Genomic DNA, 23,667 nt, shown 5'->3' on the forward strand with positions numbered 1-23,667 from the left:
CGTCCCTCACCAAGCTCCCCCGCTTTCTCTGAACCCTTGTAGGCTCCCTCCATCTAAACAAACATGGGTGGTGACCAGAGGGCTTTTCTCTGGGGGCTTGTGTGGATCTTCAGGGCCCATGACCACCTAGCCTTATGCCTATAGCAATCAGGCAGCCTAGAGGCCCAAGGACTTTATGCAGAATTCGGCTTTGGGAAAGGAGACACTCAGTGGTGACATCGCCAAGGTCCTGCCAGTTCATGATTCCCAAATCGAGATACTACCCACCAGCGCTCCCCTGCCTGCCTGCCAGGTAGAAAAGGTGCTCATGGGTAGTTGTGGGCCTTGGGACACTGGCTACAAGGAACAGGGCCTTTTAAGAAGATCAGCAAAGCAAAGAGCTGAAAGTACTTTTAAGTTGGAGAACACCTCGTTTAAAACCCCTCGGAACCAGAGGGCCCCCAGGAGGGCGTGTGTGGCTAAACCCTGTGTGGGCAGCGCAGCCCTCAGCCCTTTTTCTGTTTGAGCTTTTCTAAGTACATCTGCAGGGACTTCTGGATGGAGTCTCTGGAGATGAAGCTGACGAAGTTCTGGATGTCTGTGTCACGCTGTTTCAGCAGGCGGTCCACTGTGGGCTTTCGCATCATATTCTTGGTCAGCTGTCGAGCATGGTCTAAAGAAAACAGAGTTCACATGTGAAAACTCACTGTCTGAGACAGTGGCATCATTCCCAACCTTTCCAAGAGAGTTCCAACAGAAACTCTGGTAGAAAACTTAGAAAATCCAAGTAAGCAAAGAGGAGAAAATCACCTGTTGTCCACTGCCCATCTGTTTCTTTTAAAAACATATAGGATGCTGTGAAAATTGCATTCTTAACCTGTTACTTTCACTTAATTATGTTATGGAGAATATCTTGCATGTCACTAAATATTCTTTTACGATGTAATAATGGCTGCACAGCATTCAGTCATTCGTCCCTGTCAGGGGTTGGCAAACCTGGCCCCCCACCATGGCCCTCGAGCTAAGAATGGTTTTTACTTTATTAGATAGTTGAAAAAAGGGTAATATTTTGTGACATGTGAAAATTATATGAAATTCAAATTTCAGTGGCCCTCACTTTTATCAGACCACAGACATGCTCATTAGTTCACGGACTCTTGCTGCCTCCATGCTCCAACGCCACAGTTGTGGCAGAGACCAAGTGACCCACAAAGCTGAACATCCACCTGGCCCTTCAGAGATGGTCTGTTGATCCTGGTCTCTATCGTAGTGATATAACCAGCCCTATTTCTATAAACATACATGCAGGCTGTTTCCAGTTGCCTGTGTAGTGGACTAAACAGTGAACCCCACAAAGATATGTACAAGTCCTAACCGCCCCTCTAGAACCTGTGCCTCATATGGCCTTGTCTGGAAAAAGGGTCTTTGCAGATGTAATTAAGATGAAATAATCTTGGATGTAGCGTTGGCCCTAGATCCAATGACAGGTGACCTTATAAGAGAGAGGAGAGGGAGATTTGAGACACAGAGACACAGAGGGAAAAGGCCATGTGAAGATGGAGGCAGTGGGTGGGGTGATGTGGTCACAAGCCCAGGAACACCCAGAGCCACCAGAGCTGGAAGAGGCAGGAAGGATCCTCCCCTACAGCCTCTGGAGGAAGCCAGGGAGCGCCCACACCTTGATTTTGGACTTCTGGCCTCCCATCTGCAAGAGAATGCGTTTCTCTTGTTTTAAGCCCGCCTCCCCTGCTTGTGGTGATTTGTTACGGAAGCCTCTGGACACTAAATCAGTCTGCCACTATGACCTGCACGTTGGTGATGTGCACAGAGCACCTTTACATTAGAACTTTCTGGTCTCACCAGGAGCGTCAGGCTGGGGAGGGAGGGGGCTTTGCTCACCCACCAGTACCCACGGCTGCTGCCCCTCTCTGTGCTCCTCACCTGGAATGGCCATCCACTGGGCCATCACTGAGAGTGCTGTGCTCTGCACCTGGTCCTCAGGCACCACCTGGTCCACCATGCCCACCTGGAGGGCCTCCGCTGGCGGAAAGAGCAGCCCCAGCTGCAGAGCGCGCTCCGCGGCGCGGTGCCCGATGGTGTTCACAAGGGTGTCTCTGAACCTGGAATGCACACACCCACTCACCACCAGCTGGGGATTCCCAGGTGGGTCAGCTTGTCCCGGGGCCAAGTGGAGGGTGGGTGCAGGCCCTGGCCTTACCAGAAGGGGGCAATGATGCCCAGCAGGGTCTCGTTCAGCCCTATGAGGCACTTGGGGTTGTCAGCCAGGACCCGGTAGTCGCAGGTGAGGGAGATCAGGCAGCCCCCAGCTGGGCAGGCTCCCTGCAGGGGAAGCAAGACCACTGGGCTCTGGGTGCTGCTGCAGCTGATCCTAGTCACATTCTAGAGGGCTGGGGTCTGGAGGAAAGGCCTACAGGTGGGTGTGAGCTCCCGGGGTGCCCCTAGCCCCGCTGGGCGCCATACCAACACTGTCTGGGCTGGGTGTGCACAGTGGGGACTCAGGGTAGCCCATCAGCCCAAGGGCCCCAGGCACTGGCAGGGCCATCAGGTCTCAGGGGCCAGAAAATCACTCTTAACCCTCTGGTCAGGGTAGCAAGTTGCCTTTCCTTGCACAGTTTTTGTCCGGATGCTAAAATGCCAAACAACCATTTAGCTAGAGCTGTCATTTCATGCCATGCCCCAAGGGGCCCGCTGCCATACCCAGCAGGATGTCCTGGGAACCCCAAACTCACACTATCCTCATCTCACGCACCCCACTGCCCCAATCAGAGATGGCAGGTCTTTGTCGCTGTCTCCTTCCCTCTGGGCCCCCCACATGCTGTCAGTGGCCACCACACCCCATTGGAGTCTTCCTGACTCTTGCCATCCCTCCCCTCTGCCAGTTTGGCCCTCCTTGCACCTTACTTGGTTGTCACAACGGGCTCTTCTGGGCACACTGGTTCCCGAGCCTTAGCCCCACGCCCTTGCCTCAGCCACCCGGCACCTGCGTTCCCACGTCGGGCCAAAGTGATGTTTCCAAAATGTGGATCTGCTCCCCATCTGCTCCCCTACTCCCTACAGCCCTCTTGTTGGGCTGTGTTGACCTGTGGGCCCTGGTCCCTGCCCCCATCCCAGTGAGCAAGTTGACCTCTAGTGGCCCCCCTTGTCACCATGTCACACTGGTCTGTGAGGGCACGCTTCCCTGTGCACTTCTGAGTCTTCTCCAGGCCCCTTGCTCAACGAGGGCTTCCCCGAGGGCATGGCCATGTCTACTCCATCTCCCCCCAGGCTGGTCCCCAGTGAGTCACTGAGGCCACTCAGGAATGGGGACACTTACGCTGATGGCAGCAATCAGCACCAGGTTGGACAGGTAGAGCCGCAGCCACAGCTCCTGCACAGCCTTCCAGTACTCTGCGTAGTGCGCTGGGTTCCTCCCGCACATCTCTGTCAGGTCCAGGCCAGCTGAGAAGACCCCAGGGCAATCCTGGGGGAGTACAGGAGCCAGGGGCCCCGTCAGAGCCCTCCTCCTGGTGGCAACACACCCCTCCCGGGCCTGGGGAGCCCACAGGTGCCCAACGGGCAGTGGGGCCAAGGTCATGCTCAGGGCGGCAGAGCTTGGGGCTCCAGGGACTCAGCCTGGACCTCCCTTGGACTCAGTTCCCTCTGCGTCCTGGGATGTTCTTCCTTTTCCAGCTTCAAACCAGAAAAGGCAGAATAGGCAGGCAGAGTCCAGTGCTCCCCAGGACATAAATATACCAGGCTCTGTGCATGCCTGGCTCTGTGTTCAGTGTCCCAGGCAGAGGAGCTCAGAGGTGTGGGGAGGACTCCTGACCGAGTCTGGAGGGGGCGCACAGTGATTTACCCTCAAAGGTCAAGCAAGCTGCAGACTCGAGGAGGGCAGCTGTCAGAACACAGACAGGGAAGGAAGGGGCAATGGTCAGTCGAGAAGCCAGACCTCTGCCCTGGGTTGTCACATGTGAGACAGAGCCTGGGGAATGGCCTGGATCGTGTATGGATGCCCCAGGGCCTGACACAGGTGCCAGGGAAGGGAGGGGGAGCAAAGACAGAAGAGGAATGACAGGCTGGGACGGGGGCTGCCAGCACAAGGGGGCGTTCCAGTGGTGGACACCAAGTTCTGGGCGCTCATAGGACTGCTGGCCAAGAACACAGACGGGGAGGGATGCCCAGTAGCTATCACGCAGAAACACCCACACCTGGGGCTCGTGTGTGGTCAGGGCACCTCTGAGCCAACGAGCCGCTCCCACAGCTGGGCGCCTGAGGCGGAAGTGGTCTGCGCTGATGCTCTAACCACGACTGATGACCACCTGCGGTCTGGGAGCAGTGGGTGGATAAAATGAAGTATGGGATAGTCACTCTACATCCTTCTATTAAGTGACAAAAGCAAGTTGCTGTGCAGGGTGTGGAACGTGATTCCATTTTTCTTGTACACACGTGCTGTGTGTGCACCATAGTTGGAGGCTGACCCCTTTTGTTTCCACGGAATGTGTCCTGCTCCTATGACTTAAAAAGACCTGACAGAGATGGCCAGATGCACACTCCTGACACCCAGCCCCAGGGGCAGGCGTGACGGTGGCTGGGACAGGGCTGCTCTTGCTGAGGATGTGCGTGGACTTCACCTTCAGCTTTTCTACCTTCTTCCTTATCCTTTTCCCGTCACCGGCCCCCCACCAACTCCCACCCCAAATCCAATACATTTTATCACCACAGGAGTGGGACAGATTAACGTCACTTGCCCACAGTCCTGGTGCCTGAGGAAGCAAAGGTGGAGAAGCCTCTGGATGAGAGAAGGAAACCACAGTGATCCTAACTGGGGACGGCCTTTGCCAGACAGACGGGAAGAGGCGCAGGGCAGCCTGTTTCTGTGACTCAGCAACATGTCTATAGTGGGCTGAACCGTGTCCTCGAAAAAGACAAGGTCAAGTCCTCACCCCCAGTACCCGTGAACGTGACCATATTTGGAAATAGGGTCTTTGCAGATGTGATCAAGTTAAGACGAGGTCATACTCGAGGAGGGGGCCCTGAATCCCGTGACTGGTCCTAAGGAGAGGGAAACGTGGACACAGAGACACAGGGCAGATGGCTGTGTGAAATCAGGGGAGACACTGGAGTGGTGGAACGAGCACGGGAACACCAGGAGCGCCTGAGATCAGAAGCAGAGAAGGATTCTCCCCTCGGGCCTCCAGAACCAGGAGGGAATACACGAGTTGTCTTAAGCCACCTTGTTTGTTGTTCCTTTGTGTTGACCACAGTGGCCACAGGACACAAGAATGATGTCATTCCAGTCATTTGCTGAGGACCCACTTTGGGCCAGGCGTTGTGCTACAGACACAGTAGGCACTCAACACAGAACACAATGCATAGACACGTTTGTGGGGAGAGGACGCCGCAGTGGGGAGAAAGTGGGGTTTGGAGGGACAAATGCTGGCCCCCTGCCCCTGAGCTGTGCAACCTTGAGGGGGGCTCAGGGACCTCCTCTGCAGCGCCCAGTGCCTACGTGCACACAGGCTGGAGCCTTGCTAAGTGCTGGGTCTTCCTCTGTTTCATTCTGAAGGTCCTATATTTGATGACATGCAGTTCACTCTCTCTCTCTTTTTTGTGAGGAAGATTGGCCCTGAGCTAACATCTGTGCCAATCTTCCTCTATTTTATGCGGGATGCTGCCACAGCATGGCTTGACGAGCCATTCTAGGTCCACACCCAGGATGTGAACCTGTGAACCCCAGGCTGCAGAAGTGGAGGGTGTGAACTTGACTGGCCAGCCCCTCCCTCATTTTTAAAGTACAATAAATAAAATGTCATGCTATGAATGACACCTTAAATGGAGTCAAGCAATTTCAGCATCTCCAGGCAGGTCAGCTATAACTGTCAGAACGTTCCCTGGGATTTTAACTGTCACCAGCCCCTCAACAATCTACACCCATGAGGATCAGTCCTGCCCTCAGAGCAACACAGAATAATCTCTCTTCCATGGGATGGGCGAGGCTTTGCTCTGCAAGCCCCTGCATCACAGGACCCACTGGCTGTACACATGGGACCCAGCTCCTGAGAATGCCCTGTTGGCCTCTGCCTCTGGCACACGGATGGCCCCGCCATCAGAGGCAGCCAGGCTCTTCAGGGCTGCAACACCACCAGGCCACCTGGGGACAAACTGAGGGTTAAAGACAGCAGCTGCACGCCCACTGTGGATGCTCCAAACCTCTGCCAAACAGGCTGTGACCGTCAGCTTCCTGCACCTTGAACTATGGCAGGGCTAAGACGTTCCCACTGATCTTTGTAATATGGTGGCACTGAGCTTTGGGGGACACTCATGCTGTCTGTGGCTCTTTCTAACTTGAAAGGTGAGCCCAGTGCCTCTCCTGACCCAGCAAAAGCTCCATACTCCACCTCCCCAGCTGGTCTTGTCTGTTTCTTCTCTCGGCACCCCCAGCGCCTGGCAGAGCAGGTGGGCCTGATGCCCCCTGGAGGGAGGCAGGAACAAATGAGGCCCCCAGTCCTGCCGGTCTGAGTCTTAAAACCAGCCCAGGCTCTGAGGACCACCCAGCTCCCCTTCTTCTCAGTCAGTGCAACCCCTCCCCTCAGGGTCACACTCTGCCCCACCATCCTGCACCCAACAGATGCTGCCTATTGCCCTTCTCTGGCCCCAGCAATGACACTGCTCCCACAAATGCCTTTGCCAGCTCTTGGGGACAATGCTGAGGTTCCCCTTGAGAATTCAGAAGGAAAAACTTGCCCTTTAAGAACTGGACTCTAAGACCTGCCCAAAGAGGACGAAAAGAACGGCTTTCAGGATGCGCACTGTTACTGGGGCCAGACGGGGAGGGCGCCCTAGGAGTCCACTGCCAAGTGTGTGCAGGGTCCTCCCTGCATGAACCCGCGCGGGCTCAAGGTTATCCCTGCAAAAACGTCACCTGCCCAGGACCACGATCCCTGGAAGCCTCTTGTGGTGGCACCTGCATCCGGGGCTGCCTGGTTCTTCTACATCAGGTGACATGCAGATGGTCCCTGAGTTTGGACTTTGATGTGCTAACCGGTTCACACTTTGATCAGAGGACTTGGGGCCTTGGGGGAGCTAATGAGTACTCACCGAACTTAGGATGACGCCTCGGAAGGTCTTGTCGTTTTCTAGTTTCTCCAGGCTGATGACAAACTCCGTCAGCAGCTCTAGGCTGAGGCTGTTCACCGGGGGATTCTTGAACTTCATCACAGCAACCCCTAGTTTGAAATGAAGAGGAGAAAGCTCGCACCCAGCATTGGAAAAGTGCCCCCAGTCATACTGCAGGCTCAGCCTGGCCACAGGAAACTACACAGTTCTGGGTTTTTTAATGGAGGTGAGATTCACATATAATAAGCCATTTAAAAGTGAATAATTTGGGTTCATTAAGTACATTCACAATGTTGTACAACCACCACTATCTAGTTCCAGAATATTTCCATACCCAAAAAGGAAACTCCAGACCCATCAGCAGTCACCATGCCTCCCACTCGGGCCCCTGGCCACCACTCATCTCCTTTCTATCCCGATGGATTTGCCTATTGTGGACATTTCCTATAAATGGAATCACACCCTACGTGCCCTTTTGTGTCTGGCTTCTTTCATTTAACAGAACATCTTCAAGGTTCGCCCATGTTGTAGTGTGTGCCAGTGCTTCATTGCTTTTCAAGGCTGAATAATATCCCATTGTATGTGGATATCACATTTTGTTTATCCATTCATGTGCTGGTGAACACTTGGGTTGGTTCCACCTTTTGGCTATTGTGAATAATGCTGCTGTGAACTCGTGTACAAATTTTTGTTGATCTTTTTCTTCCAGACACAAGTCCTCCATCCTCATGGGAGTAGGAAAAGGCCTTAGTTTCTTGAGGAGTGAGTGAGCAAACTCTAAGAACTAGATATGCAAGGAGGAACTCCAGAGGGGCGCTCTGGTTCATGCCGGTTCAAGGATAGAGACTAAAAATATCAGGGTCAGATGTCCTTAGACTCTCCATGACCCATTCCTTCATTCTGCCAGCAGCAGGGGAGGCAGGCGGGATGGGCCTGCCCTTGTAGGCAGCGCAGCTGCTGGCCTGGGCCTTCTGTTCTCACTGCCCGCCCAAGTGCAGACCCTAAGGGCTTCAGAAGCGCCAAGGTTCATTCAGGACCTTGGAAATCTTGGGATGGTCAACACAGACCATTCCCTAGGAGAACTAAGTGCTGAGGGCAAATGGGCCCTTCTTCTTCTTCTTCTTTTTTTTTTTTAAAGACTTTATTTTTTTTCCTTTTTCTCCCCAAAGCCCCCCGGTACATAGTTGTATATTCTTCGTTGTGGGTCCTTCTAGTTGTGGCATGTGGGACGCTGCCTCAGCGTGGCCTGATGAGCAGTGCCATGTCCGCGCCCAGGATTCGAACCAACAAAACACTGGGCTGCCTGCAGCGGAGCGCGCGAACCCAACCACTTAGCCACGGGGCCAGGCCCCAAGTGGACTCTTTTGATACCTCTCATTTATGAAGAAGAGGTAATTGCTAACTGGCTACAAGTATGTACATATAAGAAGCAATCAAAACTTCCAGAAGCGAGCTCCCCAAACTTGGTTCAAAGGGAAGTTTCTGAAGCTAACTCGACTTTTTCAGAGCCTGGTGAGACAGAATTGAGGACACTGGGGGAAAAGTAAAGAGACCAAAGGTGAACACAAGTCAACAAAGAGGAATTTGGATGAACTTGGACATTGTGAGTTAAGTAACCACATCTTTGGCACAGGGTAGGTACTAAATAAACGTTCCTTTCTTTTCTTTTTTTTTTGAGGAAGATTAGCCCTGAGCTAACATCTGCTGCCAATCCTCCTCTTTTTGCTGAGGAAGACTGGCCCTGAGCTAACATCCACGCCCATCTTCCTCTACTTTATATGTGGGATGCCCGCGACAGCATGGTTTGCCAAGAGGTGTCATGTCCGCTCCTGGGATGTGAACCAGTGAACCCACGCCCCCGAAACGGAACGTGCGAACTTAACTGCTGCGCCACTGGGCCGGCCCCTAAACAAACATTTCTCTAATGGAATGTTGAACAGAATCTAAGATCAGCTTCAGTAACAGCACTTAGATGAAAACATTTTTTTTTTAAAGACTGGCACCTGAGGTAACATCTGCTGCCAATCTTCTTTTTTTTTACTTCTTCTTTTTCTTCTCCCCCAACCCCCAAGTTATATAGTTGTATATTCTAGTTGTAGGTCCTTCTGGTGGTCTATGTGGGACGCCACCTCAGCATGGCCTGATGAGCGGTGCCAGGTCCACGCCCAGGATCCAAACCGGCAAAACCTGGGCTGCCAAAAGGAGTGCATGACCTTAACCACTCGGCCACGGGGCCGGCCCCTGAAAACCTTTTTAAAGTACTTCTGCTGCATGACTTCATCTAAGCCTCAAGCTGCCTGAAGGCTGACTGTGTGTGTCAGCGAGGACAGAACCAGGCCTGGCTTCCTTGACCCCAAACTCTCTACTACGCTCTGCCTGCGTGGTGTTGTGGGAGAGCACTTTGGTAAAAAAATTGCTATCTCACTGATACTTTTCTGTCTTCCTTGTTTCATAAAATTTACCATTTAAACCATTTTTAAGTGTATAATCTGGTGGTTTTAAATATAGTCACAATGTTGTGCAACCATCACCACTATCCAGTCCAATATTTTTAAATATGTGTTTTGCCATTTCTGCTACATATTCAAATCTGCCACAGAAACGATCCTTTCAGAAACTCAGGTTTTGGTTGGACTGGTAGTTGGGCCTCCCCTGAGGCCCCTCACTACTTGGCTCAGGCAGCCCCAACCTAGCAAGGAACTAAACAAGAGCATTGAACCAAGGGGGACGGTGCCCTGCACCAGCTCCAGAGCCAAGGCTGCAGGGGGATTTGCGGGGGAGGAGGGCTTCTGTCCAAACCACTTGAAAAAGGTTGAGGCCTGGAGCTGGGAGGTCATAGGACAGCATGTCCCCAAATCCCAAACTTTACCCATCTCTGCCCCCAAGCCCTGTCAGGACGCAGCTCTGGAGTGCTCTGTGGTAGAGAAAGCACAGGTTTCTCTTTCTGAGGTTTTTCCACCTTTTGTATCCCTGTGGAGAGTTGTAAGAGGTGCTCTGATGGGGGGCGGGGGAGGGCGTCAGGAGTGATTCCACTTGCAGCTCCTGGCTTTAATTAGTAAAACATCTGCTGGGTTCTGTGTCATGTGGGAGTATTAAGAGAAGCTAAAATATTTTATTCCGAAATACTTCCAATTATTTTCAATTTCCAATTAATAGCTTAGATAAAGGAGCACATCCCCCAAACTTTAAAAACAGAAACTGTTTTATCTTCATAATGAACTGGGGGAGGAAAAAACCCATTTAAACCACCTAGATTGATAACCCTTAAGCTCTAAACTCAACAGAACCTGACTTTAAACTTGAGCTTTATCTTGTGGCCTTTAGAAATTCAAGAGGTTTTTTTTTCTGCTTTTTCTCCCCAAAGCCCCCCAGTACATAGTTGCATATCTTAGCTGTGGGTCCTTCTAGTTGTGGCATGTGGGACGCCGCCTCAGCATGGCTTGATGAGCGGTGCCATGTCCGCGCCCAGGATCCGAACCAGCGAAACCGTGGGCCCCGAAGGGAGCGCGCGAACTTAACTACTCGGCCCCAGGGCCGGCCCCTCAATAGCTTTCACATGAATCCGAATTCCAGGTCTGGGCTCAGAGTTGGGGGAATAACAAATCGAGGCAGCCCCGGCGCGGGCTCCGCCGCCTCTCCCCTGCGCAGCGGGCGCCGTTAGCAAGCCCGCGCGGTGACTCGGGCGGCCAGGCGGCGGCACCGTAGCCCGAACCTCTGACCCCGCGCGCGCGGCACGGAGTGGCCCACCCGAGGGGCGGGGGACGTCGGGGGCGCCTACCTGCGGCCGGGTCCGGCTCCACCAGCACCCGCTGGCTCCCGAAGCGCCGCGCGCCGTTCCCGCCGCCGGCCGCAGGCTCCGTGCACCCGAGGGCCTTGCCCCGGAGCGGGCTCCCTGCGGACGACAGCGCGAGGCCCGTTAGCCCGCCGCCCGGCCCCGCCCGCTGCCGCGACCCCCGCCCACCGGAGGTCACGTACACGGGCGGAGCAGGGCGCGCGCCGAGAGCCGCATCCCACTTGCCAGCGCCATCTTGACCCGGCTGGTTCGGAATCGGGGCCCCGGGCTGTGGTTTTACCTCCCGGGGCGGCGCGGGGCCGGTACCCGCCCCCTGCTGGCCCCACCTCCGGCCCCGTCCACTCCAGTCCGGGCACAGTGCACTCAGCCCCCGCCCCCGCTCCCCTCAGTGCCTCCATCACGTCCACCCGACGCAAACCTCCCCGCCCCACGAGGCCTCAGGCCACTCCCCCTGGAGGCCGGGGGCGGAGCAGCCCGACCCCGCTTGGCTTCCGGGTGCAATGAGCGCCGGGCCAGCCGAGGCCACAGTCGGGAGGCCCGAGCCGGCCTTACTGAGCAGGACACTGGGGCTGCAGGGTGGAGGGTTGCCAGGTCGGGAGGCCTGGTGTGGGTCCCTGTCCAGGAGAGGTCCTGGACAAACCCCGCAGGACGGACGCCGTCCTTCCTGCCTCCACCCACAGCTGTCCCCATGGGAGGCTGGCATGCTATCCACCAAGTAGAGAAAGATCAAGTGACCCAGGTAGCAGAGTGTTGAGACGGGGGGTGACTGGACATAAGTCACAGTGCATTTGAGTCTCAGAGGAGGCTCTGGGCTCAAGTGGTAATTAGGCACTTTGGGGAACCTGGCAAACTCCTTGCTCAGACTCAGCTACCAGAGCATGAGTAACGAAGGTAACCAGATCACACCAGGGCCCGTTTCTCAAACCCTTCCACCCTGCAGACGCAGGTACCAAAAAGGATGCTCGAGGGGGCGCCAGTGGGGGACAGGGCTGCCTCAAGTGCGGGCTCTGCATCCTGCCCTCAGGGATAAGAGGAATCAAAGTTGGTAGTTTACAGTGGGGGCAGCACAGCCTGGTGGCTGAGGACAGACCAGCCACCTCCCCCTTCAGAATGGCAAGTGTAGACAGCTGGGCAGTGTGCACGCAGGCACCCTCATACTACTGGCAGGACTGCAGTGCCACCTCACCTCCTTGGCAAGAAAGGGACAGGAGACACTTTTTATTTGCTTGATCCTGCACGGATCACCACTGAAAAGATACCCAAGAACAAAGGTGGTGGCCTGCCAGGCAGGGGGAACGAGGCTGAGGGAGGCAGCCAGTCTTCAAACTGCCCAGCAGCAATCGGCTTCTGCCCATTCGATTTGAACGCTGGACACTGCTAAGGGCCAAGCAGTTTTGGGCAATGGAAACTTTTGTTCATCACGAGTGCGTCCATATCTTCCTTATGGCACAAACCAATTTCTGAGGTGGAAAAATAGTTTTTCCAGTTACCTGACAGTGCAGCAGCATGAGACTCATGTTTTTGGTCAGTTGGAATTTGAAGCTCCTGGGAACACGAGATGATGAAACACCCCTTTCTCTGATCTGTTGACCCACAGGAGCAACCCAACACCCACGGAGCTGACTGGTGTTCTCCTGGTTGACAGATTTTGGAGGGGTGACTTTGGAAATAAAATCAAAATCCAGTTCTTAGGCAGTCATGTGTTTTAATCCTCTGACAACTGAAGCTTTCTTTAGGCCCAAGGGACAGGAAGGAGGCAGCAAACCCACCACTCAATTTGCAGTCCAATCCTAGGTTTATTTGACACAGACCTTTCATTTTACACAACGAAGTACAAACACAACATTATCTAAAATGCTACAAAGTTACAAAACTCAAAACAGAAAATTTATAGTACGACTGTACAATGAAAGCCAAAAAAGCAATGTACACCTTACCAAGGTAACCTGCAAGACTACCATGAATAAGAGCCACAACAAGGGGTCTGTGATGACCCTGCAGAGCTGGCTCTCAGCTTGCTCACCATTTCAGAGAAAAGGAGACGGGGATGTGTGTGTGTGCGTGAATACTGTAAAAACAGAACCATTTACGGGAACAACCATGGGGCGTTTGACCCTGGAGGTCAGAGAGGACTCAAGCAGGGGAGCAGGGCCAGGCTAACAGGAACAGCAGCTGCATGAAGACCACCCTTTCCTGAAGGATCCCGCAGGCCACGAGACAGCTCCAGGTCGTCTGTGGAATGGAAAAACATACTCCCAGACCCGGGCCACGCTGCCTCCTGGAGCCCTGCTCGTCCCTGCTGGCTTTGCCAGTGAACTGACTCTCTCAGGGACTGGAAACGTGGGAGCTTTCTAGCCAGAAAACTGGAGGGCATCTTTATAGGCACAACCCCAAACCAACAACACTTCTGCAGCTGGAACTTGGCCTTCAGGGGAAATGTCTCAATTGTTGCCTTCGAAGCCTGCCCCTGAGTGAGGGATTTCTTTCCTACCGACCCTCCTTCGGCTAGAAAAGTGACAAAACTGTGTTAGAGAGGATATAAGTTACAGGGGGCAGAGCTTCGGTGGCCCTGCTTATCGCGAGGAGTTGGAGCTGGAACGGCTCCTGTGGCGGCGGCGGCCGGGGGAGCGAGAGCGCCGGCGCACGGGGGACCTGCGCCGCGGGGAACGTGACCTGTGGGAAGAGGAGAAGTCACATCAGACACAGAAGCAAATGCCACACATGCAGCTCTGCATCGCAGACTGCAGGGGAAAAGCTGGCTTCTTTCAGGAACAATTCTTAAAGCTTCACGTCTCAGGACTCCAAGTCAGGACAGCGCCCTTTGGAGATGCTGACACGGAGCCCTTAGGAAGGAAATGAATGTTCTGGAGACCAAAGGCACAACCCCAGGCTCCCTCCCCTTTTCTGAGGGCTATGGAAAGAGCAGTTTGACACCACTAGCAGAGGCCAGCCAAACGCTGCCTCTCCAAGTGAATTAGCCACCCCACCTCCCTGCCCTGACCCATCTTCTCAGCTAGGAGGGGGAGAGGGGCCTGCCCCTAGTCATACAGGACCCGGAGTCTCCTGGGAATACTCGTGCAGCCTGCAGGTGCCTCTTCTGCCTATCCCTCACTCCAGTAGTTGCCCTTCTCTTCCCTTCCCCAGCTGGAAGAACACAATGCACTCCGAAGGCCACCTGTACCAACACCACGTTCCCACTCCCATCATGAGGCACGAAGCATGGGGTGGGGGTTAGGAGAGGGACATACATCAGCAGGACAAATAAGGTCCCGAAATCATGTTGCCACTTTGTATTGTAAATAAAACAAACCCAAACTGCCCCCAATCAGTCCTCCATGAGACCCCAAATCGACTCACCTTCTCCTCATCCGTGGGGGTGATCGGCGCCACATGGGAGGTGGTGGCAGCATTCTCCTGGGAGGGCTGAAACGCCTTGGGGGCGGCCTAGGCCAGGGGGCCAGCACAGCTGTGGCAGTGATCTCCTGGCCATCGATTTGTCCTGTTGACAAAAAGGATCAAATCAGAAAATATCTAACAAGTACCTACCCTCGGCCAGGGCCTGTGTCATGGTGGGCATACCACAGAGAGCAAGACAGACAGGGGTCTAGGGGAACGGGGAAGAACTAAGCTTGTGTCAGAAATAACCACATAATTACTATTATTGGAGGCGTCATCAAGAATCTATAAGGGAGCACGGCACCTAATGGAGGACTCTATCTTGATGCACTAGGATGGCCTCCCAGAGGAAGTGCCACCCAAGCCAACACCTAAAGAACATGCTGGAAACCACTAAGCGAGGGGTAGGGTTGTGTCCCAGCCCTGAGACTGAGCTGGAAGGTGGTATGAGCCCTTGAGCGTCCTTCTCTAGAACAACCGGAAGGGGCTCGGCAAGAGCAGTGGGGAGATCCACTAGGGCTTTGGCAGGACAGAGATGGGGTGAAATGTAAAAACTCAAGGGGTAACTGGGATGCAGAATCACCAGAACGTGGGGATGGACTGGGTGGGGAGCCGCAGGCTGAGGAGTACCAAGTTTCTGGATGAACTATGATCTCCTGAGAAGTGGGGCTCAGGAGGAGGAAGAGACTTCTAGGGTGGGGAACAAAATGAAACAAGGTTCAGATGTCACGTTTGTCTTAAGAGTTTGGAAAAAGCGCCTCAGAGAGGTGACTGCATGTAGCCAGTACTAAAAATCCACCTGTGGGAATGAAATCACATGAGAACAGTGAGGGGAGGTAGCATGGGCTGGAGGCCGGAGGAACCTGCAAGGTTTCAGGGAAAGAGTTAAAGGAAAGCGAAGCACAGACCCAGGAACCCCCGGGGAGCATGCACCCTGACCTCAGTCCAGGGACTGCTTAGGGGACCAAGCACAGCCCTTGTGTGCCCCCAAAGGATAGAGGGCTCTTTTATCTTCTCAGCTCCTACCTTCAAGGGAACTTCAAAGGTAGAGGGGATAACTAAGGCATGTGGACCTGTGTTCAGAACCTACTGAAAGGTTAACTTAAGTAAACACAGCTGAAGGTGGCCCCCGGCCCACTGCCAAAGCCAGCCCCAATTAGGCATTCACGGCACTGACTGACTATACAACAAATGAGACAAATCCATCTCCTGGCCAGCTGCTAGGAAAGGCCGAGCTCTTCCACTGTCCTAAAGACAGTGTGGAGCCATTTCATTCGATGGTGCACAGCACAACATGGGGACACACATGAAGTTCCCACCAGAAACTTGAGAAAATGTGAGATATTTATAATCACGCACACCCTAGATGTGTCCCAGTCTCCTGAATTTTTAGCAAGTGCTCAAATACACATGAGCAACAGTCTCTGAAACGAAGAAGTCATTCACAAGACTCAGAGCTGATGTGTGCAACGTGACGGACCGTATTATGCTGAGCTCCTAAAACACTTCCGAGGGATTTAAGTAGATTCAAACAGTTACCGAAGTATGAAGGAAAATTTCCTAGTATCCAAACTCTACCAGGGCTTGAGGGCAATTACCCAAAAAACTGTCAAGCTATTTGTCAAGTGTATAACAGAGCCTCCGAGGACTCCAAGGTTCTGGGGTGTTTAGACTCTCTTCCCTACTTGGCGCGGCAGCCCCCACAGGGCTGTGGGTAGTCCTGGCTCCCAGTCCCAGCTGCCTGAATTACAGCAGGCAGCGAGCTGGGGCCGAGAGAAACACCACGCTCCTTAAAATGTGGACTTGAAGACAAAATGAAAACTGGCCACGCAAACTATTCACAAATATTCAAATGTTGTTAGAACCATTCTGCCCAATACAAATGGCTATAAATGTCATAAATAGTTAAGTCACAAACTTTTGGGAAATGGGTAAAATTTGTGAATTCACAAAGCAATCCTAAAAATGCTGAAATCTTAGCAAAACAGAAAATGACTCTCAGAGAGGATTAAAGGAAACATTCCCATATAAAAGCCAAATGCTTCATTATGTCCATAATATATTTCTTATTAAAAAAACCTTCATTTGATCCTTAAGCTTATAATAGATTTAAAAATTCTTAAAATGCTAATATCTTTATATTTCCTCAACTTTTTTCCCCAAGAACAACGTTCCACAAAACATGTTTTTGGTGAACACACGCACAGTGAATAAGAACTGGATCCTGAAAGAGCACCAGGGAGATTCTGACGTGCAGCCAGGTTGGAAATTGGTTCTAAAGGTCCCTACGTGTGGCGGGCAGCTGGTCTTGGACAGGGGACAGAGGAGTGCTGGCAGGGGCACCCACCTCCGTCCATGTGCTTCAGCGCCTTCTCGGCTTCATCTGGATTCTCAAACTCCACGTATGCATAGCCTTTAGACAGGTGGGGGTGCATCCTTTCCACAGGCATGTCAATCATTTTAATCTTCCCGTAAGTGGAGAATATCTCCATGATGTGATCCTAGAGGGAAAGAAGGGTCACTCTAACGCTCACTCAGCAATCACTTACGTTAAGAGTCAAAGAGAATTCACCACATACTGACTACAATCTCGGCGTTTGGCGTCAATCTCCTGGACAAATATATAGTCTATTCCATTAAAAGGAATTAATCAGTGCCCTACTTGAATCACAAACTATGATGTCAGTGCTGCAAAAGGCTATAAAGTTCACTTTCTGGCAGAGGGGCCTGCTTTTCCACACTTTGCTATTCTAAAAATCTGCAAAAGACACCCGTCTTCCCTACCCCTTCTACTGGATAGATTCGAGATTCCCACCTTGGTCACATTCCTGGTGAGTCTCCCGATGTGCACTTTGGTGGGTTTAGGGGAAGGGCTCCGCCTTTTCCTTTCCTTTTCGTCTCTTTTGGGTGGTTTGGATCTGATTGAAAAAACAAAACACCGGAAACAATCAATTTCTGCCAAGTCAAAATTTTTTTAGTAGTGATGTTAATGCTAGTGTGACAGTTTTTTATAAGGAAGCTTTTCCTGCCAGTTCACGTACATTATCACTGTCTCAGAAATCCTATTTGACAGAAAGCCTCCTCTTTGGGCTACTTATATAATAACTGTGCTAACTTTACAGCCCCCATTAAGTTCCCAGATAATGCACCAGTTTTGGGGGAGATCCCTCTGAAACAAGCCACGCTGGGCAGAGAAGCAGTGCTGGAGGAGAGCTTACTTGGAGCGGGAACGCCGCCTGTTGTCATGTCGGCGCCGAGAAGGACTTGGAGAACCAGAGGAGCTGCTGGAGCTGGAGCTGCGGGATGTGCTGGAACTTCCTGAGCGGCTTGATGCCGAAGAGGAGCTAGAGCCACTGCTCGAGCCTGTGCTGGTGCTGGAGCCCGAGCTGGAGGTAGAGCTGGACCGAGACCTGAGGGGCGAGATGGAGGGGGTCACGGACAAGAGCAAGTGGGAGCAGCATTTCTTCACAGTACAGAACAAGCTTGCACATGCTCCCAAGAAGAGGAAACCACTGTCCTCATATTTTCAAGCCTCACTGCCTTCCCCAGTGGGGAAAACATTCAACCTGTCCCTCCCAAGCCAAAGCCCTACGTGGGGACAGAAAACAGCATTCACATGGCACAGTGACAGGAAAGGAGGAATGAGCTGCTTTCCACCTATGCAGAAGCCTTGCCTACCGGGAGGTAAAGGAGGAGCCTGACAAGTTAGAACCAACTCAGCTTGGAAGGCGGCTACTGACTGACGCAGGCTGGTTTTCAACCAAAGGCAAAACAAGCTCTTGGCTAAGGCAATCCAGTTACAATTCTGAGAAGCACTGGAGAGAAAAACATACCCCAAGATGTCCCATTCCTTAATATCTCTAGAAAAGAAAACCCAGACACCATCTTTTATACATAATCAGAGCAAACCCCAAGCCAGTTTGCCATAAATTAGGATCTCTATGAACAATCAGAGGGTGTTTTTTTAAATAAATAAATAATTAAGACAGGGGTCGGTCCCGTGGCTGAGTGGTTAAGTTCGTGTGCTCCACTGCAGCGGCCCAGGGTTTCACTGGTTCGGACCCTGGGCGCAAACATGGCACTGCTCATCAGGCCACGCTGAGGTGGCGTTCCACATGCCACAACTAGAAGGACCCACAACTAAAATATACAACTATGTACCAGGGGGCTTTGGGGAGAAAAAGGAAAAATAAAATCATTTTTTTTTTAAAGACTGGCACCTGGGCTAACAACTGTTGCCAATCCCCCCCCCCTTTATTTTCCCAAAGATTGGCACCTGGGCTCACAACTGTTGCCAATCTTTTTTTTTTCTGCTTTATCTCCCCAAACCCCCTCTGTACACAGTTGTATATCTTAGTTGCATATTCTTCTAGTTGTGGGATGTAGGCCGCCGCCTCAACATGGCCTGACGAGTGGTGCCATGTCTGCACCCAGGATCTGAACCCTGGACCGCCGCAGTGGAGCGCGCGAACTTAACCACTCAGCCATGGAGCCGGCCCTAAAATCTTAAGGGGGAAAAAAAAAAAAATTAAGACAGAGCAGTCCACGGGCTCTTTGGGAAGGCAGCGGGGTGTGGCTGTGGACACGAGGCCCTCTCAACCTCTACCCTACCAGCCCCACCTGGTGCTGCTGCTACCACTGGAAGCGCTGCGCCTCTTTCGAGTTTTATCCCTGCCACGATCCTTCTCGCTTGACTCCTTGGTGGCCCCTTTATCTTTGGAGCGATCCTTGGACTTCTCATCAGAGCGGTCTTTGCGTTTGGTAGGAGAAGGAGCCCTGGATGGTGAGGAAGAGTATGAGATCGCATGCCCCTTTGACTGAACCCTGAAACAACAGGACAACCCAAGAGGGGATCCAAAGGGCTATAGGGATCCCAGGTGATCACAGAGCAAAATGATCTGTGGCTTAGGACCCTTTCACTGTAGAATGCAAGACATTTCCAATCTTCCCCTTTCTGAGGGTCTTTGGAATGAGCACCCCCAAAGTAGCACTAGAAAAATCTGACAGAAGGATTACCTAGTGCTGGACTTTTTATTATTTTCTTTGACTCCTAGCAAGCTCTTCTTTTTCACTCCTGATAAATCCATTCTCCCCTTCTGAGGTGTTCAAAGCAGCAATGGCGGCCTCACTTATCTGAACTCTCACTTCTAACTCGAGTCTGAGAAACGATCCCTAATCGATTGCAATTTACGCCAAAGTGCAGCCTAATAACAAGATAAAAGGATTTACAGAGTGAATGAATTGGCAAGGCAACAAATCTACTTTGCAGTCAAACGCTGAGCACATGAGAAGGTGGCAAGGAGTACACTAAGCAGCAAGTGTCCACAAAGCCAGGAACATTAGGGAGCCCCCCCCCGCACAGGACACACAGGTAGAACTCATCTTGTATTTTTCTGAAGGACATGGTGGTGGTACCCATCACTGGTAGTTTACATGTGATACAATACCCGTCTTTCACTCCTAAGTTTGACGATAAGCACTCTAGTCCCTTAGAAATACTGTAGCACATACTCATGCAGGACAGAGAAAAATTTGTGTGTGGCTCCCCGACAGGACCACTGAGAGGATCAGACCTCTTGTTTCATTGCTGGAATTTCCTTGTAGGATACTTTGGATATACGATATGACTAGAAGCAAAAACCATTTCAAAAGTAACTGGTACCAGCATTAAAACACTTAATATCCAAAGCAAACAGGTAAGATATAGTATATGAACTTTTGAAAAGCAGCAAAATAAGGTGTTAAAAAATAGTCATTGCAAATATTCAACTTTAATAATATGTACATGGATGTGTAATGGGGGAAGTATACCAAAGTCTGCAATTTACTTTGAAATGAAAATAAGATTGATGGGAGGCTAGATATATAATAAAGCAAATATGGCAGAAATATGCCTTGTAGAATCCAGGTGGTGGTTATGTGGGTATTCACTGTACAATTCTTTCAACTTTTCTGCATGTTTACACTTTTTCAAAAATAAAATGTTGGAGGAAAAAGTAGGTACTGGAATTGGATGAGACAGTGCACGTCAGGGTTTAGTAAAGTGCCTGGACCGCAGCAAGTGCACAATAAATGGTCATTAGTAAATACAAGAACCAACTACTCGCTACATGCCCCGTGTTTCCTGGGCACAGCCTGCCTTCAGTATTTCCCATGAGATCCTGTACAAATTGCCTGAGTTGTAAGCAAAGACCTCAGGATATTAGCCTCAACGACTTCTGCCTCACCTTCTCCATAGCCTGTAAGCAACCTGGACACAGCATGCCAATGGGGATCTTGTTTCCATGTTGGTAGGCATGCCCAAAATGCTGAATGAATGTTCTGACTCAACAAAAAGCACCCAGCTTTGGACAATCACATGAGACTGGATGAGAGAAGAACAGCATTTTTGCTGCTCTTTTGCAGGGCTGTAAAATCTTTTAAGATGTTTACCTTAAAATAATAAAGTACTACAGACACCGACCAGGCAACACCTGATAAAATTTAGCGTCGTTGGACAATCAGTGAGTACAAGCCAGTGGTTAGGAGTCTGGAGTCAGCCTGCCTGGGTTTGATTCAAGGCTTCACTGTGTGACCTTGGATAATTTCAATCTTAATCTTTCTGAGCCTCAATTTCTCACCAGCAGCATTATGGTGACAATTACAGCTCCTACACTTTATAATTATCAAGGACATTAACCAAATTAACCCACGAAAGAGATCTAGCACATAGTTAAGGCTCAATACATATCAGCTAACATTGGAATAAAAGGATGTTTTTCCATGTTTGGAGACTCTTTCCCCACAGAAACTCTTGCCTCCAAAGTCACACACAATCTTTGAATGCTCATCTGGAGTCCCTGGACCGCCCTTATTAGGAGCACCAAGAGCACCACTGTCCAATAGGAATAGAGGACATCCTAAAGTTTTCTAGTAGTCACATTACAAAACGTAGAAGTCAACAGGTCAAATGAACTTTTAGTAATGTACTTATTTGCCACACTATACCCCAAATACCTTTTCAAAATATAATCAGTACAAAAACTTATTTACAAAATATTTACACCCCCCCCCCCCCCCATACCAAGTCTTCTAAACCTCTCTCTGGGCTAGGTGTATTTCCAGGGCTCAAGAGCCACAGGGGGCCAATGGCTACCTCATTGAACAGTGCTGACCTACAGTGCAGACTCCTGGGCCCCCCACCCCAGTCGTAATGATCTGCCTGAATGTACTTTGTGAAAACAAGCACCCCCGGTTATTCTTAAACACTCTACAAATTAAGAACCACGAAGCAAGCGAACACTTTGCCGGGTGGGGCCGAGGGCTAGAAAGCAAAGGTTGAGGCTCTCTGCTCACACAAGTTCACGTAACAGCACCGGACCTTGGTTATTGGTTACCTCCCCCATCCTCCGGAAAGGTGCGCGTCCAACAGCCAGAGAGAGGAGAGAACAAAGAGTTAAATCTCGAGCAGATGGCGTTGCAGCTCACATCTTCACAGCACCTTCCCCACGTAAAAGTACACTCTAGGCACAGTTCATGCGAAATAACAGAGAGAGAACAAGCCACGTCTCTCCTCCACTGATTTGAACCTTGCCGCCTCCTCCCTTCTGGGGCAGCCCGTCACACTGAGCTCCGCGACATTAGGGGCCGTGTCCCTGACGACTAGCACCGAGAACGGCACTCGGGCCCGGCAAACGTTCGGGGAGTGAGCGTGTGAATTAATGGCCCGAAAGGAGGATCAGCCGGTCTTCCACGGCAGCCATCCCACAAAGCAACTCCGCACCCACCGGCACGGGCCCCGCACGCGACCTCGCACCCCGGTCCGCGTTCACTCACAACTCCCCCGTCCAGGCGCCGGGCCGCGGGCGCTTCCAGGGCGGGGCCTGGCGTTGCGGGCCTGGGTCTCCAGCCCGGTGAGAGAACCCCGAAGGCGGAAGCCGAGCGCCGCTGCTCCGAGTCCCGCGGGCCTTACTGGGCCCGCCGCAGAGCGGACGAAGCGAGGGCGCCCTTCCGCCCGCCGCCGCCCCGACCACTTCCGGGCCGCGGCCTCGGCGCCTCCCACTCCTCCCGCCCCGGGCCACACTCTTTCTTCTCAGACCCCGCGCCGCGCCGCCGGGGCGCCGCCCCCACCGCCGAGTCAGGGAGCGGGTCAGCTTCACGGTGCGTCCCGCCGAGCCTGGCAGGCGGCCCCCGTAGCTCGGATGGGGTCGGATTCTCCCAACTTACATCTTCCCGCCGCCGCGAACTCCTCCCGCTTTCCTCAGCCGCTGAGGCCGGCGCCGCTCTGTCGTCAGGGTTAGGGAGCGGGAAGGCGCCGCTGGCGGCGCGCAGCGATGACGTAGCGCCTCAGCCAATGGGCGCGAGCGAGGAGAGTGTTAAAGGGCCAAGGCGGTTTGTGGCGAGCGGTGTCGAGGGCGTGTACTCTGGGAGGGAGGTCTAGGGCTGCCCCGGGCTGGCCGCGCCCCTTAGGGGGTCGGCAAACTCGTGGGGCTCGCTCGGGCCGGGAGGGGCGCGCCGCGTGGGCGGCTCTCGGCAGGCGTGGAGAGGGTTAACGCGGCCCCGCCCCTCTCCGTGCGCGGGCGCTCTGGCCTCGTCGCTGGCCTGGCTGCAGCCGGGTCGGGACGTTCCTGACTCGGCTGCTTCGCGCCCAGGGCGGCAGGGCGGTGGCAGAGGAGGGTCGCGCGGGCGCTGCGGCCTTTGGCGGCCTGCCGTGGGGGCCCGCCAGGCGGAGGCGGCTCTGCGGGCAGGGCCAGCGCGGGGATGGGTTCGTGCGGTTTAACCAAGCTTGGTGTGCGGGGTGACCGTATGGATGCGGCTTCTGCTCCGGCGGAGCTTGGCCAGGTCGACAATACAGGCGGCACTGCGGCCAGAAAGCGGGGAACAAAAGTCGGGGTAGAAGACAAGGTGCAGAAGGGGAGGCATCTCCGAGGAGGTGACACTGTATCTGAGCTCCGAGTTGAAAGGCGAGCCCAGCAGAGGAAACAGCAGGTGCAAAGGCGTGGAGGCTCGTTGGAAGAAGCAAAGGGAAGCCAGTGCAGCCAGTGCGGTGGCTCGCAGGCCAGGGCGAGGAAGGTGGAGTTCAGCAGTGGGAGGACATGGAGGATGCGCAAGATACGGCGTCAGCTTCATCCCCCGGCCGGTAGACGGTGCAGGCAAGGAGGCACTGTCAGAGCCTCTGGCAAAGGCAGAAGGAGGGGTGAGGGTGCCGGGCCCGGGCAGAAGGCCATTGGAGTAAAACCCGGCGCTGAGAGGCCCAAAGCTTGCCCGGTTTGTTCACCGCTGTGCCTCCCGCGTCCCCACCTGTGCCTGGCAGGCAGTCGCTGCTCCATGACTATTAGTGAGAGGAGCTGTTAAGGCACACTGGGTTCTTATTGTCCCCCAGGATAGAAATCAAGAGAGAC

The 23,667-nt window shown here is 52.9% G+C and overlaps 2 protein-coding genes across 7 annotated transcripts; both read right to left on the reverse strand.

Moving 5' to 3' along the window:
- Positions 1 to 353: 353 nt before the first annotated feature.
- ECI1 (enoyl-CoA delta isomerase 1) lies at positions 354 to 11,221 on the reverse strand. Its single transcript, XM_046666355.1, has 7 exons — positions 11,074 to 11,221; positions 10,877 to 10,990; positions 7,081 to 7,208; positions 3,314 to 3,460; positions 2,198 to 2,319; positions 1,921 to 2,099; positions 354 to 652 (listed from the first exon to the last, which is right to left on the reverse strand). The coding sequence occupies exons 1-7, from the start codon at positions 11,123 to 11,125 to the stop codon at positions 486 to 488; spliced, it is 909 nt and encodes a 302-aa protein (XP_046522311.1). The 5' UTR covers positions 11,126 to 11,221; the 3' UTR covers positions 354 to 485.
- A 1,442-nt stretch (positions 11,222 to 12,663) lies between these two features.
- On the reverse strand, positions 12,664 to 22,577 carry RNPS1 (RNA binding protein with serine rich domain 1). 6 transcript variants are annotated; one of them, XM_046667553.1, is made up of 8 exons: positions 22,493 to 22,577; positions 19,304 to 19,491; positions 18,908 to 19,063; positions 17,506 to 17,697; positions 17,103 to 17,205; positions 16,635 to 16,788; positions 14,249 to 14,390; positions 12,664 to 13,564 (listed from the first exon to the last, which is right to left on the reverse strand). In XM_046667553.1, exons 2-8 carry the CDS (start codon positions 19,372 to 19,374, stop codon positions 13,465 to 13,467), a joined length of 918 nt encoding a protein of 305 aa, XP_046523509.1. In that variant the 5' UTR covers positions 19,375 to 19,491; positions 22,493 to 22,577; the 3' UTR covers positions 12,664 to 13,464. The 6 variants fall into 6 exon arrangements, with proteins under 6 accessions (XP_046523509.1, XP_046523512.1, XP_046523511.1 ...); XM_046667556.1 differs by lacking the exon at positions 22,493 to 22,577 and adding an exon at positions 22,103 to 22,472; XM_046667555.1 differs by lacking the exon at positions 22,493 to 22,577 and adding an exon at positions 21,664 to 22,082.
- Between the last annotated feature and the right edge of the window lie 1,090 nt (positions 22,578 to 23,667).

Source organism: Equus quagga, chromosome 7 (assembly GCF_021613505.1).
Source record: "Equus quagga isolate Etosha38 chromosome 7, UCLA_HA_Equagga_1.0, whole genome shotgun sequence".
NCBI lineage: Eukaryota > Metazoa > Chordata > Mammalia > Perissodactyla > Equidae > Equus > Equus quagga.